The 19481-nt window shown below is 39.4% G+C and overlaps 1 protein-coding gene and 1 long non-coding RNA gene across 2 annotated transcripts in view; one reads left to right on the top strand and one right to left on the bottom strand.

Annotated features, from left to right (window-relative positions):
• Positions 1-8895, bottom strand: part of LOC109331304 — a 25419-nt gene extending 16524 nt beyond the window's left edge. The window contains exon 1 of the long non-coding RNA XR_002105770.1: positions 8763-8895. This is a non-coding gene — a long non-coding RNA (uncharacterized LOC109331304). The remainder of the gene's footprint in view (positions 1-8762) is intronic.
• LOC109331300 (zinc protease PQQL-like) lies at positions 7058-18986 on the top strand. Its single transcript, XM_019565708.1, has 21 exons — positions 7058-7385; positions 7486-7732; positions 8391-8516; positions 8990-9127; positions 9214-9348; positions 9433-9690; positions 9801-9938; positions 10028-10097; positions 10206-10419; positions 12047-12152; positions 14243-14476; positions 15866-16030; positions 16111-16260; positions 16551-16642; positions 16936-17017; positions 17149-17232; positions 17313-17429; positions 17509-17619; positions 17867-17947; positions 18386-18580; positions 18691-18986. Exons 1-21 carry the CDS (start codon positions 7165-7167, stop codon positions 18781-18783), a joined length of 3057 nt encoding a protein of 1018 aa, XP_019421253.1. The 5' UTR covers positions 7058-7164; the 3' UTR covers positions 18784-18986.

The following is a 19481-nucleotide window of genomic DNA, read 5'->3' as shown; positions in this document are numbered from 1 at the left end:
GACTTTCGACCACAACCAGAAGGAGAAAAAACAACTCTACAGTTGGGCCAATCCCCAGGACAGGTAGTGTACCTTGGCAGTTCCCTTCCGCCAAGCCAAAGGTTGCGGCTGGAGACATCTTTGAAGATAAACCAGGACCTCTTCGCCTGGTCAGCGGCAGATATGCCTAGTATAGATCCTTCATTTGCCTGCCATCGGCTGACGACAAAACAAGGTGCTAAACCGATGGCGTAAAGAATGCGCAAAATGGGGGCTGACAGGACCAAGGAAGTCGCTTTGAAAGTAGTCGAGTTGCTAGAGGCGGGTTTCATCCGAGAAATCACCTACACCACGTGGTTGGCAAATGTTGTGTTGGTGAAGAAACCATCGGGGAAGTGGCGGGTGTGCGTGGACTACACGGATCTCAATAAGGTATGCCCTAAAGACCCTTATCCTCTTCCAAACATTGACCATTGGGTGGATAATTTCTCAGGCTATCAGTACCTGTCCTTTATGGACGCATATTCCGGTTACAATCAGATTCCAATGTACCCTCCTGACCAAGAAAAAACGGCGTTCATCACTGATCAGGCCGCCTACTGCTACACTGTCATGCCCTTTGGTTTGAAAAATGCTGGGGCGACTTATCAAAGGATGATGAGCAAGGTGTTTGCCGACCAAACTGGAGAGCACATGGAAGTCTACATGGATGATATGATCACCAAAAGCCTCCCAGCGAAGATCATGTATCCATTTTGGAAAGCATCTTTCAGCAACTTCGCAAGTACAACATGCGGTTAAATCCAGGAAAATGCACTTTCAGAGTAGAGGCGGGCAAATTCCTCGGTTTTCTTCTGACTAGCCGAGGGATTGAGGCAAATCCATCCAAATGCCAAGCAATCATCGACATGAGGAGTCCCCGAATGGTCAAGGAGGTCAAACAATAAAATGGGCGACTAACTGCGTTGTCCAGGTTTTTCCCATCCGCCGTCAAGCATTCACTCCCCTTATTTCAGTTACTGAAGAAAAGCAAGAAGTTTGAATGGTCTGAGAGTTGCGAAGTGGCATTCAACACTTTCAAACAATATTTGGCCGCCCCACCTATTCTCTCCAAACCATTACGTGACGAACTTCTGTATGTGTATTTGGCCATATCCGATGGAGCGATAGCGGCCGTACTGATACGAGAAACGGCGAAAGGTCAAAACCCGGTTTATTTCACAAGCAAGGCCCTACAAGGCCCGGAACTAAGGTATCAGAAGCTGGAGAAAGTGGCTTATGCATTGTTGGTCGCCACACGAAGGTTGCGCCTGTACTTCCAATCTCATACAACAATTGTCAGAACCAACCAGTCAATCAGGCAAATTTTGCATAAGCCGAAGTTGGCGGGGCGGATGATCACATGGTCAATAGAGCTCTCTCAATTTGACATCCATTTCGAACCTCGCACGCCATCAAGAGCCAGGTCCTATCTGACTTCGTGGCCGAGATGGCCACACCAGAGGGCGATCCAGAGCGGGTATGGACTATCTTCGTCGATGGATCCTCTAACCCGAGAGGCAGCGGGGTTGGGATTCTGCTAGAAGATGGGCAAGGAGTAACCATTGAGCATTCCCTCACCTTCACATTTCCAACATCCAACAATCAAGCAGTGTATGAGGCTTGCATCGCCGGACTACAACTAGCAAAAGAAGTGGGCGCCCATAAGGTATTAATTTGCAGTGATTCTCAATTAGTTGTGTCTCAAATTACAGGTGCATATCAAACCAAGGATCCCCTCCTCGGGAAATATCTGCTCAAAGTAAAAGAACTCATGACCGACTTCGATGAAGCGACCATTCAGCCCGTGCCCCGTGAAAGCAACGCCCGAGCAGATATCTTGTCCAAACTCGCCAGTACCAAATGCCTCGGAAATAATTGGTCCGTCGTTCAAGGAACAGTCTACCACCCGAGTGTCATGACGGTGGAACGAGTGGAGATCCCAGACAACTGGATGGGCCCTTTCATCCGATACATCCTTCATGGCACCTTACCTCCCGACCTGAAGGAAAAGCAACGTTTCCTCAGGTGTTCCTCTTGGTACACCCTGATCCGAGGAACACTGTATCGACGGGGATTCACCGCCCCCTTGTTCAAATGTCTTGGTCCGGATCGGGCGGACTACATCCTCAGAGAAGTTTATGAGGGAAGTTGTGGGCATCATTTGGGTGCCGCTTCACTTGCTAAGAAGGTGTTACGTGCTGGGTACTATTGGCCCATAATGGAAAAGGACGCAACATACCTCACTCGAAAATGCACTCGTTGCCAACTTTTCGCCAATTTCCACAAAGCCCCGCCAGCAGAGTTAACCACAACACAAGCGCCTTGGCCTTTCTGTAGGTGGGGTATGGACATTCTAGGACCTTTCTCTCAAGCAACGGGACAGCTGAAATTTTTGATAGTCGCCATAGACTACTTCACCAAATGGATAGAAGTAGAGGCATTGGCTACTATCACCTCAACAAATATCCAAAAGTTCACTTGGCGAAGCATAATCACTCGTTTCGGCATCCCGTCCGCCATAGTAACGGATAACGGCACCCAATTTGCCGATCGAAGATTCCAAGAATTGTTATCAGGCCTCCACATCAAACAACACTTCACTTCAGTAGAGCATCCACAGACTAATGGGCAGGCCGAAGCAGCGAACAAGGTCATCCTGAAAGGGATAAACAAGAGGTTGGACGAGTCAAAGGCGAATTGGCCAGATCAACTCCATCACATACTCTGGGCGTATTGAACCACTCCCCACTCTACAACCGGCGAGTCGCCATTCAACTTAACATACGGTGCAGAGGCCATGATCCCGGTCGAGATAGGAGAACCTACCTGGTGAACAATTCAGTTCAGCGAGGGCGATAACCAATCTCTCCTCAGAAACAACCTTGATGAAGTGGAAGAAATCCGAGAAAGGGCCCGTCTCAGAGAAGCAAACATCAAAAAGAAAACCGCGGCGAAATTCAACTCTTCAGTCATTCCCCACCAATTTACCAAAGGAACTCTGGTATTAAGGAGAGCAGACATAGGACGGGTGAAAGGCAAGCTAGGACCTAATTGGGAAGGACCTTACCGCATAATCAGCAAGATCGGCAAAGGAGCGTACAAACTTCAAGATTTAACATGGAAAAACATCCGTAGGACTTGGAACGTCGCCAACCTCCGGATGTTTTATGCCTAACCGACAACCCCATGCGCGGTTTGTCGTTCTTTTGTAACCTTTTTCCACTTATACATTGTTGAGATATTACACTCTGCGATTGTTTTGAAGGATCATTTCCCAGCCTTGGTTTTTTACATTCACCCAAGGGACCGATCTTCACCCCCCTTGCCTGGTGCCATCTCTATAGTTTTTTACATTCACCCAAGGGGCCGGTCTTCGCCCCCCTTGCCTGGTGCCATCTCATAACAGTTTTTTACATTCACCAAAGGGGCCGATCTTCACCCCCCTTGCCTGGTGCCATCTCTATGGTTTTTTACATCCACCCAAGGGGTCGGTCTTCGCCCCCCTTTCCTGGTGCCATCTCTATGGTTTTTTACATTCACCCAAGGGGATGGCCTTCGCCCCCCTTGCCTGGTGCCATCTCATAACGGTTTTTTACATTCACCCAAGGGGCCGGTCTTCGCCCCCCTTGCCTGGTGCCATCTCAACGGTTTTTTATATTTACCTAAGGGGCCGGTCTTCGCCCCCCTTTACCCGATACCACTTCACTTAATGATTTTCTACAATCACCCAAGGGGCCGCCTTGCACTTACATTCGCCTGGCTAAAAGCATTCAGATTCAGAATTAAATCCATCACACTCAAAGTTGTTCATAAACACGAAATCATCCAGCAGTTGTATAAAGTTGCATACATAATTTAAATAAGGAGATTGTTGCAAAGATTGTTCATTCATTAAAAGGAAACATATTACAAGGTAAAAAACAAAATTACAAAGTCCCCCCACCCTAACCAGGAAAAGGCATCGGGACTGGATCGCCGTTGTCATCCCCCACCAACAGGCGCCTATCTTCCACATAGGCCCCTAGCTGCATCCAAGACCAGTCTTTGTTTAGAAAAGCCAGAGCTAGCTGGGACTGGGCACTTTCCCAGGCGTCCACGGCGGCTTCGCCCACAAGCTTCTCCAACTGCTCCTTTTCAGCTTCAACAGCCGCCCGTCCCTCCTCCAGTTCCCATACCCAAGCTTCCAGAGATGCCTTCTCCCCCCTTAATGCCTGCACCTGCCCTAGAAGTGCGACCTTTTCTTGCTCAGCAGCCTCCGCACGGGCTTTTCAAGCTACGACCTCCTCTTTCCGCCGATGAAGCGCTTCGTCTTTGGCACGAACCGCCCCTTCAGATTCCATCACCTGGGCGGTGAGCTTTAACTTGTCACTCTCCAGAAACCCCACACGGGTAGATAAATCCGCTACCTGGGCCTTGGCGACCTCGCCCAGCCTGACCAACTCCGCCTTCTCAGCGGAATGAAGATCAACCATCAAAACTGTCACTCAAATTGAACCCATACTTGGCACGCAATGAGGCCAAATAATCGTTGGCGCCTCTCTAGTGAAACCGTACACCTCCACCTCTAGGAGGAGGAGGGACGACGCTCAACGGTTCAAGAACCTCCACCAATGCATAAGACGAAGGCGGCGACTTTTGGAAACACGGTGGAGGTCCAGGAAGGATCTCCATGTCGAAATCAGACTCGTAATCACAAATGAAAACCATTAGAAATGAGTGTTACCTGGGTTTTTGAAGAAGTTGAAAATAGGAAGAATCCAGAAGAAGATCACGCTGGAAGCAAGAAGTTGCGGAAAGAATTCACGAACCTGGACCATGGGCCCAGTGGCCAGGCCCATCCACAACCTCATCAGGATCGTAGAAAAACACTCAAGTGCAATCCGACGGAAACCCGAATAACAAGGAAAATTCGGCGGAAACAAAAGGTCATGTCACGTGCTGGCATTTGAATGACCAGCGGTCACTCCCATGACACGACAAAGTTCGACGGACATCAAGGGTCACAGTAGATAATGATGAAACGTCCCACTCCAATTGATACGTTACCCAAGGTCATTAATACCTACCACGTGGCGCGAGGAACCAAAGAGACACGTCATAAAATCTCAAGAAGCACCTAGCTGCTCAAGATAAATCAATACGCCCAGTTAGGCAATCACCGGGTCGAGGGACATCTCTAACAGTCCTCGCCTGGCGCCCTGGCCAGCTCAATCAACGCCCCTTCAATCTCAGGACGCCAAATCTCATACAGCCAGACCGCCCTGAAAGAGGTCGTTCGACGATCGTTAGAGTCTCCCAACATGCTCGCCCAACATCCTGGCAGACTGGGGGCAACTGTTCCTACCCGGCGAACCAAAGAGACAAATGCTTGGTCGTCGAGGTAGGTCCCACATCCAAGTCGAGCGAAGCTCGTGTAGAATCTCCCAACATGCTCACCCAACATCCTGGCAGACTGGGGGCAACTATTCCTACCCGGCGAACCGAAGAGACACATACTTGGTCGCCGAGGTGGGTCCCGCGTGTTGGGACCACTAGAGTTGACCTTAGAGACAGCATGCCTCTAGTACCTCACCAACCCACCTGCCAGCACGGCAGACAGACTGCAGAACGACTGCCAAACCAGCCACATGCTAAAAGGCAAGAGTGGCACAGTGTACGGTCTTGGTAAACCGCCTGACACGGGAAAAGCAACCCCCGACAATACCTTTGGTCGGCCACGCGTTGCACCACCTACCAAGAGCCCAAAGTCAACTCTCCCTTCTATAAATAGGAATCTCTACCAACAGGAAGTATCTTAACCTCTTTACTCTTTAGCATTACTCACTCTTACTATTCTCTGCCTTCATTATTCTCATATTCCCATTCACTTAGTTCATACACTGACTTGATCGTCGGAGAACCTTTTCAGGTACCTCCACCGGCGGGTCCAGTTCTCCTACCTCATCTTGCTACTTTGACGACTATCTCCTCCTCCTTCCTCAGCAACTGATCAACCATTGTCCGTACCTTTGTGTTCTAGGAAAGAATAGTTCTTTTCATTAAAGGTTATAGAATTTTAGGATTTGGGTTTAGGATTTTCAAATGAGATTTTGGGATTGAGGGTATTGGAAATGAAAATGAGCATACTAAAAAGTTTTGAATTTGTGTTAGGAAAATTATCAAAACATAAGATTGAAGTTAGGGTGGATGTGGATGGAGGTGGGAACACCATGTTAAAGAGAACGAGAAATAGAAACATGAACTAGTATGTTACACATCCAAATCTTTAGGAACCCAAATGAGTGTTTTTGTTTAGAGTGGTAAGAAATTTGTTAAAATCTATTGTCAAAAGTAACAAAAAAAAATGTCACTTCTAGACTTCTAAAATGATTGTTAGTGAATGTTGTATATAGATCATTACACTATGATATATTTATTATTTTTTATTTTTTAAAGAGTAAATTATACTCATACTCCCTAAGTTTTAGTGAAATTGTATAAATCACTCCTCATTTTAAACAAAATATTCATTACAATGACCAACCTTGCATGAGAAATAAGTGTAATATTTTAAACAAAAAATGTGATAAATACAATTAAGTTAAACAAAATATGATATACTATAGAGATAAGTCCAAATAATATATAAATCAATGTATCTTTATTATTTTTGGTTATAAAATGCATCAATAATTCTAAAGAGATATTGTTTAAATCGCTCTTTTACTATATCATGATGAACCAAAAATATTAAAAATACATTATTTGTATATTATTTGGATTTGTCTCCACAATATACCATGTTTTGTTTAACTTAATTGCATTTATCACATTTTTTTGTTTAAAAAATTACACTTATTTCGCATGCAGGGTAGTAAGTGTAATAAAAGTATAAAAATTAGGGGATTAAGGTGTAATAAAAGTATAAAAAAAGTGAGGGATGATTTATATAATTTAGTTAAAACTCATGTCTTTAGTATAATTTACTTTTTTTTAAATTGATGCTGCAAGAATCTCGAGGGTGAGTGGCTGAGATGCGTCCTCAGTCTGAAAATCGAAGGAAGATAGAAATAACTTGAAGCCAGTAATAAACTGGTACTCCTCCGAGTGAGAGCCGTAACTATAAAATCATTTGACCTTCATAGTTAAAAAAGAAATCACAAAATGGATTTGCTTCCTCCGCCGGTGGAAGCTCCGATTCCGATTTCAAAGAAGAAAATAGGGTTCCGATCACTGAAACTACTGAACGCCGACATGGACCAACTCCTCCCTCACCAAACCGACGGCGTAAGCTACGGCACACTCGACAATGGTCTCCGCTACTACGTTCGCTGCAATTCCAAACCTCGCATGAGAGCCGCTCTCGCTCTCGCCGTCAGAGTTGGGTACTCCACCTTCTACCTTAACCTAATTAACTGTCCTGTTATGAATGAATGCGTTTTCTTGATTAGTGCATTTAGTTCTATTTGAATTGTTTTTCGGCAGGTCAGTTTTGGAAGAAGAGGATGAACGAGGTGTTGCTCACATTGTTGAACATCTTGCTTTTAGTGCCACTAAGAGATACACTAATCATGACATTGTTAAATTCCTTGAAAGTATTGGAGCTGAATTCGGCGCTTGTCAGAATGCGGTTACCTCTGTTGATGACACTGTTTATGAGCTGTTTGTTCCTGTTGATAAGCCTGAATTGTTGTCCAAGGCTATTTCGATTTTGGCGGAGTTCAGTTCTGAGGTATGCGCAAGCAACATTATGATTATTGTTATGGGATAAGTTTTAGAATGGGACAGAATGTTCAGCATATAATTAGGGCAACATTGTTTATATTTAAGAGAGTTTTAAATCTAATCTTATTTTAAGACTAGTGTTAAATGCAATGTTTGGAGGAGTGTCAATGACATGAAAATTGAAAACCAATAATATCTTTAAACTAGTCTTATGTTATGGCTTAACTCCTAAATGCAATATTCTTCGTAGTCATATTCAGAGTTTTAAACTGACTCTTTGAATTTCGAGACTGTTATTAAGACTATCCCATTTGCTTGTGGGACCCATTCCCATTTGCTTAACTGCTTCCCTTAAGCTGCAGGGCAAAGTCTGAAGACTCTTAGCAATGAGGTGTAAAGTTTAAAGAGTCTTAAATTGAGTCTTAATGGGAGAAATGTTGATGCGGTAGATTCTTATGAATCCATGGAATAAAAATCCCCTTGGAACATAACAAAGAACAAGAGGGTTAAAAAGTGAGACATTTTGGCTTCACTAGTGGTGGAACCAAAGAGAACAAAACAAGATTTCTGTTCTGTTATGTTTTGTCCATGCACAATATGCTACCTAAAACTCTGATGGTATCTCAGACTGGAAGATTCTATCGTGATCAGATTATTGTGTGCAGATTCGAGTGTCGAAAGATGACCTGGAGAAAGAAAGAGGAGCTGTAATGCAAGAGTACAGGGGGAGCAGGAATGCCACTGGAAGGCTGCAGGATGCTCATTGGGTTTTGATGATTGAAGGTTCAAAGGTACTGGTGTCAAATGCAAACAATTTGAATTCACATTTATTTTTTAGATAGTAGTTGCTGCTAAATTGAGAAGGGTTTTCAAAAAGTCAGATATTACAATCTAAGGATCATTATCCTTACCATGTTTGCTTCCATTTTCATATCTATATATTGATAGTTTAAATTAGTAGCTTATTCTTCTCAGTTAAGATTGTTTGCCTTGTGATCCTAGGTTATGGGTTCAAATTATGGAAACAACCTCTTCACTTGTGAGGGTAAGACTGCTTACATCTACCCTCCTCAAACCCCACTAGGTGGGAGTCTTATGCATTGGGCTGCCCTTTTTTATTTTTCTCAATTAACTTATCTGGACCATGTATTTAATGAGACCTTCACCAATTTGATGCTAATAGTGCCTAGTAGGTTAGACTTGATTTTGGGAAATTTTATCCATGTGTGTTATTTTATTTCATAAAGCATTAAATTGATTGCAGTATGCTAAGAGGTTGCCAATTGGACTAGAGAGGGTAATTCGGACAGTGTCTCCCGACACTGTGAAGAGCTTTTACAAAAAGTGGTACCATTTATGCAATATGGCTGTGATAGCTGTTGGAGATTTTTCTGATGCACAGGTTCTTTAATCTTTCTCTTTTTGTTATATATGGCTGTGTTGTTTGGTGAAGGTTTCTACTAATTTGTCTCCCTCTCAAAACTTCAGGATGTAGTTGAGTTAATAAAGATTCATTTCAGTGAGAAAATTCCAGCACCTGATCCTCCCCTTATACCAACTTTCCATGTTCCATCACATGATGTGCCACGATTTTCATGTTTCGTTGAATCTGAAGCTGCTGGGGTAAGTAAGTAATGGATTATTAATTTTTAATGCAATTCTACCACCTATTTGTTAGTAATTCAATCTTCTTTTGACTAATAACAGTCTGCGGTGATGATTAGCTATAAGATGGCAGCAGAGGAACTTAAAACAGTGAAAGACTACAGAAACTTACTTGCCGAATCCATGTTTCTCTATGCATTAAACCAGAGATTCTTTAAAATTTCACGAAGAAAAGATCCACCCTATTTCTCATGCTCAGCTTCTGCTGATGTTCTAGTCCGGCCATTAAAGGCTAATATGATGACTGCAGGTTGTAAAGGAAAAGGAACTATTCAGGCCCTGGAGTCAATGTTAACAGAGGTGTTTTTCATCTTCATCTTAGGAGTTGCATTTTCTTTCTTTCGGAATTTTCAATTTCTTCTCTTTCTATGCTCCATTTTCTTTCCTGATTCATGATAGCTGTATTTTAGGTTGCAAGGGTTCGAATTCATGGCTTTTCAGATCGTGAAATTTCCGTAGTTCGTGCGCTATTGATGTCAGAGATTGAATCTGCCTATTTAGAGCGAGATCAAATTCAATCCACCAGCTTGAGAGATGAATATTTACAAGTATATTGATTGTATTTTTCCCCCCACATCAAACCTGCTAGGACAAACTGTGGATGATTATGGACATAATTCTTTCCTTGTTCATGCAGCATTTTCTTCACAATGAACCTGTCATTGGTATTGAGTATGAAGCTCAACTCCAAAAGACTCTTCTACCACGTGAGTTGATATATCATGTGCTTTATGTTTCCTGATATCAAGTTTCTGAACACATCAAGTTTGAGAGGCCTTATAAGTAAGCTTATATTAGTTATCTATACTTGTTAGATATATCGGCATTGGAGGTCTCCAAGTGTTCTGAGAAATTACGGACATCATGTAGCTGTGTCATAAAGACCATTGAGCCCCAAGCATTTGCCGTGGTTGATGATCTGAAAAAAGTTGTGAACATAGTGAATCTTCTTGAGGAAGAAGGTAGAATCTCTACTTGGGATGACGAGTATGTTCCGGAAGAAATTGTGACTACAAAGCCAAATATGGGGTGAGTTGGAATATAAGTATCTTACTATCTTTCTATATATTTTTGTTGCAATCATTATCGGCAATTCATATAATCAAGTCTCACCTCTGCTGTTATTCAGCAGCTCCTAGGTTGTTGGCTTGCCCATGTAGGCTTTGCAGTTTCATTCTTTTATGAAAGGGTGTGTTTGATTTCACTTTAGTCTCTTCTTGTTCTTCCTATGGGCTAATATTTGCAATTTTAGTGATTATTATAAGATCATTCTTGTGTGTTAATAAGCATTAAACATTGGTGGTTCTTGTGTAACTCCTCTTGTTTGGGTTCATCGGTACAAGATAAAGCTTCTTTTGCTTGGAGATCATCATTTGGCCATACTTGTTCTTCATTTTAATCCTCTCTGCATATCTTGTTAGAGTGATGATATTCTTATCGCCTTTTCTTCTACCCTTCCTCGTATACTTCATCTTTCTTTCTATCTCTTTCTTCCTTACCCATCATATATATCATCAATCAAATCTCCTTCATCTCTTCCTATCTCTCTCTTCCCCACACCACCCACACCTAAAAAGGTGATGTGGGAGAAACATTTTCCATCTTATTATAATAACATGTATTCCAATTGACTTTCAGAATGATTAGAGACACTTAAAAAGGCCTGTCTTACTTGGATTTCCCCATAGGACCTGATTGTTTAAGCTTTTCGATATATTCCTTTGCGGTTAGGCTCCTTTCCATTAACATCTTAAAATTTCTAAGTAGTAAGATGTCATTATCATCTGTTTTACTAGCTGGCTTCTTTTATACAATGAAGCTATGGAGGACGAATACTTCAATAACCTTCACATATTTATATCAGATATTCTTCTATACTTCATCAATATGTATCCATGGATTATCCAAATTATTTTTTGAAAATAAATAAATTATAAATCCAATATTTTCCAGATACTCTCTGATAGTCTTAGAATGCTTTTCCGATACCTCTGCAGACACCCAAACTACAATACAGAATCATTACCCAAATTACCATACAAAATAATTTTAAGATAGAGAGGAAAATGTTACACACCGATCAAAGAAACATAAGATTCAACCTACCAATTAGTGGAATTGTAGAGAGAGAAAATAATCAGATCATGTGAGTTGCATAGAGAAGGAAGCAGAAATGCATATGCATAATGATGATCAGGGATTAAACGAGATCGATGTTATTCCTATTTGTGGGCAGTAAACAATGATTTTTGTATGACAATATGACTTCCATTCTGTATTTAGTTTAGTGTTCTCTAAAAAGTATGTTCTTTATTTGGGATTTCAGAACAACAATTACATATTTATTATGTTTTATGAATTTTATTCGCATATTTTATATGTATATCCCAAATGTTCCGTATCATCTCATTTTCAAGAATATGTATATCAACATATTGGTATGGTTCTTCTTAGCAGTGAGGGATTTAAATACTAGTTATTGAACTATCAATCTATCATATGGGTCAAGTTTCCATCTTTATGAGGTTCTGGAATGTGATCTCTTCTGTATGGCAATTACTATTATCTTATCTGGTTTAATTTGATCATTTACTCTAAATTGAATTTATGTTTTAGGAAATAACATGTTCTAATGTACTTTTTCATCCCAAATTAGGCATGTTGTTAACGATTTGGAATACTCAAATATTGGAGCTAATGAACTAACTCTGTCAAATGGCATGCGGGTCTGCTATAAGTGTACAGACTTTCTCGATGATCAGGTATCAGTGAAGGCTTTGCTATTTAAGTTTATCACAGTTTATACATATATTTCTTAAACAGACACTGACTAACATCTATATCAATCTGATTTTAGTATTGATTGATAACGTTCTATAAGTGGGACTAAAGCTTGTTTCTTGTTGTACATAATATGATCTCCAAAATAGCTTAGTTAAGGTAGTCCTTAAACAACTGTTCTGGTCAATGGGTGGTAAGTTAAGATCATAGAGAATTAAGGAAATAAGAATATTTCCTGAAAATTATAAGTGAACTATGTGAGGATAAATGAAGTCAGTTTAAAATTCATAACTTCCCTCTGTTTGCCTGGGATATGATTAAGTTGTTATTTTGATATATTTGAAATTTATTTAGGCGGTGCTATAAGTATGAAGCTTTTGTACAAATCTGGGTAGTGAATAGCGCGCTATCGCGCTGGGATAGAGGCATCGCAGTGGTTACCGGCCCTTCCACGCGACGAAAACACGTGTAGCGGTGCGGATGGCCATTACGCCTGTCTCAAGTCAAAGAGTGGTGATTTCACGGGCCAAATTGCGGGTCAGAACCTGCTCCACCAAGGTTGTGTGTGGAGCCCTAATTGTTTCAGGGGGGGGGGGCTTTTTTAATAATATGTGGCTTGGTTTTTTTAGGGTTTTGGAAATTTACCCCTCTCTTCTATAAAACACGTGAGCAGGACTGCAGCAGTAAAACAAAACAGCCCTTGAACATGTTCTGCAGCAGTGAAATCTTCATCTCCTTCTTTCCCCCTTTCCACAGCAGTGAATACATTCTGCAATTTTTGGTCACTCACTCTCATCTCAACCTCCCACATACACACTTCCCTTCCCAAATACCTACTTCTTGCACAACCATGGCCTCATCTCAATCTCCCACTGTCACACCCACTCCTAGTAGTGGCAAACACAAGTTGTCAAAACTTAAATAGTATAAATTACTTAAAATTTTAGTATTATGGTGTGTTTATATGTGTAGGGTATAACATATAATTTGGTGTATTTTATTATTTTTGTGCATTTATTATGGATTTAATATGTATACACTGACAGAGTAAGTGTTTTTTACACTGTCATCAAATCATCCACCATTCATATGTTAACCACCATTGACTCCATTGACTCTCAAACAAAAGTAATACAAATCAATGGTGGATGATGTGCTGACAGTGTAAAAAATTTTACACTGACGGTGCGTAGATTTTAAACTCATTTATTATATGTGTAGGGTATAAATTACTTATATTTTCCCCTTAGCTGTAGCGGCCATCCCACCACCTGTTATCTCACTGTAGTGTTTTTTTGGATTGCCACTGTCCGCAATTGACTACCTAGGTAGAAATACTGGGATTATAAGACTACTGATGTTTTTTATCAATAAAAAAACTGATTTGCTACCTTTATAACTAAAAATTTTAGAATAATTTTACAGGCATTACACTAGCAACCATAGGTGTTAAGTAGATATGCATTTGAAGCACTTCAGATCCCAATTTTCAGAAGATGTCTATTGGCTACAACCCGTTCCAAATATGTATATTCTAATTGTTCATTTAATATTGGTATTACATTCTTACAAGGTGCTTTGGACTGACTGGAGAACATAGAAGTGATTTTTGAAATCAATATTTTGGGCCTTATTAATTGGTGTTCATTGCAATAATGATGCCAATTGCCAAGTTTAAGAGATAGACCACAGGTTTGTTTGTGGATCTTTGGACTGTGGTACATCTAACTCTGAAATGATAATCAGCATTCTTGAAAAAATGCTTCTTTCCATGGCAAATTGTCTGATGTTGTCTGGATTCTTAGTAGGAGTCTTTGGCTCATGTATACTTACAATCAACCTGTCATTGTTTCAAATGCGTCCAAAAAACCGGAGCTCCAATTTTTAGTGACTTGAACGTGAAACTAACATACACATAACATTCAGTGACAACCAACGTAAAATTTTGTCTAATCTCTATGATATTAGTAAATATTCTTACATCCATAGAGTGGTGTTTCATTATTAATGGCAATGTTAGCATATTATGATGATTTAATTATGAGTTCTAATCTATGCTGTATCTAAACAGGTTATCTTCACAGGGTATGCATATGGAGGCTTGTCTGAACTCCCAGAGAATGAGTATTTCTCTTGCTCAATGGGACTGACCATTGCTGGAGAAATTGGTGTATTTGGTTATAGACCATCTGTCCTAATGGATATGCTTGCTGGCAAGAGGGCTGAAGTTGTTACCAAGGTTGGTGCATATATGAGAACTTTTTCAGGTGATTGTTCTCCTTCAGACTTGGAAACTGCTTTGCAGGTATATTTGATTGGATTAGCACATTTATATTTTTAGACTTCAATTTCATGGTTTGATCACAATTTAAAGTTGTACAAAGTGAGAACGTTAAAAACTATATTAAATTATGTACCCATATGTAAAGCAAGAAGGAAATGTTTTACTTTTAAGTTAGCATACAATAACAACCAAGCCTTAATCCTACTAGGTGGGCTCGTCTACATGGATCGAACGACGCCTAATGCTCTATTATAAATCATTTCCATTGGCAAAGCAATGATCTCTAAATCTTTCATAATCGTTTCGATGATGATTTTTCTTGGCTTCCATCTTCCTCTAGAAATTGGATTAACATCCATTTGATCTACTCTCCTTACTTGGGCTTCTAACGCTCTTCTCCGCACTTGTCCAAATCACCTAAGTCGTGATTCTACCATATTTTCTACAGCATGAGCTATTCCAACTTTTCCCTAATGCATTCGTTTTTAATCCTATATTGTCTAATGTGTTCACTCATCCATCACAATATTTTCATCTCTGCTACATGGACTTTATTCTGTTGTTGACATTTTATCGCCTAACATTCAGTCCATGTAACATTGTTGGTCTTATAGTTGTGCGGTAAAACTTTCCCTCACGCCTGAGTCCCATATATGCTAATTTACCTTTAAGTTGGCATATGTTAAATTAATAGTAATTTTATTTTGAATGCCTTGTGGGAAAAGACTTTGATGGTGTTGTTTTGTATCTTGTGTGGACTTCATATATATTTTCTGGACTAAACTCCATTATGCCAACATATCAGTATCCTCTATATTCTATATGGAAGTTGTAAGGCATTTTTTTATGTACTATGTATGCTCTAATGCTGCGTAATGCCACAAAACTGTTAATTATATTTTTGGCTTTTCCACTTTTTATTCCATTGTTGGTCATACAATTCACCATGACTTATAGGTGTTTTAGTGAACGCCTTTAAGTCTTCTGATCCTTTCAGCCGCCTCAATGTCAAATTACTGCATACCTTTAGGTCATTGACTGTTCAATATCTTTATGTTATCTCCCTTTTGTCTTGTACCTATAGAAATGCATGCATTTCTTATTCCTGGTTGTCAATAGATGGGTGTTTAAGTTTGTTAGCATGCAAGTCATGGTATTCATCTCCCCAGAAAGTGTTTTCAGCCACTCAGTCTGAGCACCACTCCAAAGCACAACCTTTTGAAGGTGTTCCATCTTGCAATTCCTGAGAATTATATTTTGATTTCGCTATTTCTGTACGTGACATACTTTTGTTGCATAACCCAGTTTATTGTGTAATTTGCAGGGCTTAAGGAACCTATGTTGTACTACTGGGCTCCAGTGTTCTATACTATACTTATCTGTTTCTACTTACTCTGATCTTTTTTCCAGCTTGTCTATCAGCTGTTTACAACCAATTTAACACCAGGCGAAGAAAATGTCAAAATAGTGATGCAAATGACTGAAGAAGCAGTCTGCGCTCAAGATAGGGATCCATATACTGCTTTTGCAAACCGTGTAAAGGAGCTTAACTATGGAAACTCTTATTTTTTCAGGGTATGATTTTTTTTCTGATGTCAATCAAATATTGATTGAATAAACTGTTCTTCACTTTCAGCTATTTATTTGTTATGCAGCCTATTACAAAAAGTGACCTACAAAAAGTTGATCCACTGAAAGCTTGTGAATACTTCAGCAAGTGTTTTAAAGATCCATCAACTTTTACCATTGTGATTGTTGGGAATATTGATCCTACGATTGCACTGCCCTTGATATTGCAGTACCTAGTGAGTGGAAATCCTTCACCTAAAATCTGGAAGACTTTGAATTATTCTGTACTTTTAGATGTATATATTAGTCTATTGTTTTAGCTATGCATATTAGTATTCTTTTATACCTTTATAAAGATGTAACCTGTAAGAGCTTGTAAAGCAAGTTTTCACTGTTAATAAAAAGACAGAACACAGTGACAGTAGGTTCTCTAATTTTTAATAAAAGCAAGCTTTCTCTTTTCTCTCATTTTTCTCTCCATTGTTACAAATGTGTACCAATTGATTTTTTTGTTAATTTCATGCAGGGTGGAATACCAAAGCCTCATGAACCTATTATGCATCTTAACCGTGATGAGCTGAAAGGATTGCCTTTCACTTTTCCAACAACCATCTTTAGGTACGTCAATCCATTGCATACTAAAACGAAAGGTGTTATAACAACTTAACAATTGTTTGCAGTTTTACTTACAGGAAAAGACCAAATACTATTTTACCTTCCAAAAGATATAGAAAAAAAATGGGTTATGATTGTCTAGAAAAGCATGTATATTCTCACTTATCTATTGCATCCTTTTGACATTCTGGATGTTACTAGCATCTTTCTACATTATTGTTTTTGCATGGATACTGGGACACTTTTGATGAACTATGAGTGCATCCTCCAAATAAACTGCATTTGTGTGCTTGTAGAGAAGTGGTCCGGAGTCCCATGGTGGAAGCACAATGTTTGGTGCAGCTATGCTTTCCTGTGGAGCTGAAAAATGGAACCATGGTGTGCACTTTTTCTTTCTTAGTTGGTGAATCTATTCATTTTGTCTGTAGAGTTTTATTTACTGAAATATTATTATTAATTACTTATCTTACGTTTGCTCCTGTTTGGGGATTGTGGGCATAATTTGGCAGGTGGAAGAGATTCACTTTGTTGGGTTCCTTAGCAAGCTTCTTGAAACAAAAATAATGCAGGTTCTCCGTTTCAAGCATGGACAGGTGCACACGTTACTAGCACCTTCCTTCAGTTGTCTTATATGGTATAATACTAACTTTGAGTCTTTGCCTCTGTCAACCAGGTATACTCTGTTGGTGTTTCAGTATTCCTTGGTGGTAATAAACCCTCAAGAACATGTGATGTTCGAGGTGACATTAGCATTAGTTTCTCTTGTGATCCAGAGATATCTTCCAAGCTGGCAAGTGTCATGCATATGTAAAATTAGTGACTTTCAATGTGGAATTGCTGAAAATTAATGTCATGTAAATCATTTACAGGTAGATCTTGCCTTGGATGAAATGTTGCGTCTTCAAGAGGAAGGACCTACAGATCATGATGTGTCAACTATCCTTGAAATTGAGCAAAGAGCTCATGAGAATGGACTGCAGGTGAATTTGGCCTTAAAGTTTGTTTTATCAGCATCACACCCTTTTCTAAGCTGTCAATGTAACAAAATAGATACACAGACATAGAAATTCTTGCATCTGTTCTCAGAACCATAAAAAATGATAGAAATTAAAAATTCCTTTTCATAAGGGAAAGGAAACAATAAGGCATTCAGATTTGTAGATGAAGGGGATGGAAGTAACATTACCCTCCTCATTTGCTTTCTCTTATTTGTGTATGCTCTTTCAGGAAAATTATTACTGGCTGGACAGGATTTTACACAGCTATCAATCCAGAGCCTATTCTGGTGATGTTGGTATTTCTTTTGAGGTTAGTGGCTATTGCTTTGTTTTTTTTATGTTTGTATTTTTCATTAAAAGGATTTATTTCACCTGCCACGGTTTTATTGAGGAAACGATGGTAAAAGAGCATCTAACATAGTTTAGACATGTGTGAAAAAGACCAATAAAAACCTAGTTGCTAGAGTTGATTAAAGGAAGGATAGCTCAGTAATTAGAGGTAGAGGAAGGCCAAGAAAAAATCTTAGGTAAATCACCAAAAAAGATTTAGATTGAAATGGTCTCTCGAAATATTTCATTTTTAACAGAGCACATAGACCCGACCCTTTTAGTAGGAAGAGGTTCGTTGCTGTTATAATCTTAATGGTTAAATGTCAAAATTATTTTTGTGGATCCTGATATGGTCGCAATATTTACTTATTTTAATATACACATTAAGTTATTAATTTTGCAATTATCCCTGCTGCAGATTCAAGATAAAGGGCGATCAAAAGTTAGATCATCCCTAAACTCATCAACTGCACAATTGGCCTTACAAAGAATACTGCCATTTCCATGCAAAAAACAGTATACTGTAGTGATTCTAATGCCCAAGTCATCTCCTTTTAAATTACTGAAATCAGTGTTCCAATCGACGCGCATAAGCTATGCTAGAGATGCAAAGGTAAGTTATATACAGGGTTTGTGGGGGGAATATGCCTGAACTATATAATAGACAACAGTTACCACATTATAATTGTTTTTTCTTCTTAATTTTATTTTTAATTTATGCAGATTTTAGCAGGAATTGCTGGTCTGGCTGTTTTGGCACTTAGTTTATGGAGATATTCACGAAGTGCCAATTTGCATAGCAGAGCCATAAATTAGATTTTTCTCAAATCATGTGTGACTCTTTACTGCACTGAAACTTACGGACATTGCAAGAGTATAAAGTATAAAGCATGAGTTAGTTGCGACTTAGGAGGCAAATTAGGTGGTACCGTATGTGGCCTCAATGAGGGATTGAAGCATTGTGTCGTGCAGTTTCACTTGCATATTTACAAAAAGAGAGAAACCGGATTGTAGTGCAATTTTGTTTGTAGAAGTTAAAATCATTGTAGTTCGTATCATGAATTGTACTATTCATGATTGATAATTAACCACACTATAATAATTTAGAACATAAGTCATAATACTCATAACCACAGAAATGTTATATGAAATAACATGTCATAAGGGTGATGCATACCATAATCCATAAGTCAAAAGTTAAAACATAAACTTTAAAATATTTAGAGAAAAAGTAATTCAAATACAATAAATACTCAACAAATGAAAAGAATGGACCAACAAAATACATTTAGAAATAAGAAGAGTAAAACTAAAAAGAGTCACAAAATACTGAAATCATAGAAGATATGTAATGAGGGATATATGCTTAGGGAAAGTTTAAATTTTTCGCTCGCGCAAAAAGAGACAGATATAAGGTAAGTAAACTTTTTGGTGTAGATCAATATATATAAACCTCACTGTATATTTCTCTGTACAATCATTAAATGTAAAATCCGTCAATGTAGCATAAGAGC

Source organism: Lupinus angustifolius, chromosome LG17 (genome assembly GCF_001865875.1).
Source record: "Lupinus angustifolius cultivar Tanjil chromosome LG17, LupAngTanjil_v1.0, whole genome shotgun sequence".
Taxonomy (NCBI): Eukaryota; Viridiplantae; Streptophyta; class Magnoliopsida; order Fabales; family Fabaceae; genus Lupinus; species Lupinus angustifolius.
The sequence above is the reverse complement of the archived record's forward strand: the minus strand, read 5'-3'. Positions and strand labels throughout refer to the sequence as shown.

What these genes read in the sequence shown, in the direction of transcription:
- LOC109331300 (XM_019565708.1), top strand. Translation starts at nt 7,165, where the DNA reads ATGGATTTGCTTCCTCCGCCGGTGGAAGCTCCGATTCCGATTTCAAAG. An exon ending in TGAGAGATGAATATTTACAA is followed by an intron (nt 9,939 to 10,027) that starts GTATATTGATTG and finishes TTGTTCATGCAG; the next exon opens with CATTTTCTTCACAATGAACC. An exon ending in CCTTGATATTGCAGTACCTA is followed by an intron (nt 16,261 to 16,550) that starts GTGAGTGGAAAT and finishes AATTTCATGCAG; the next exon opens with GGTGGAATACCAAAGCCTCA.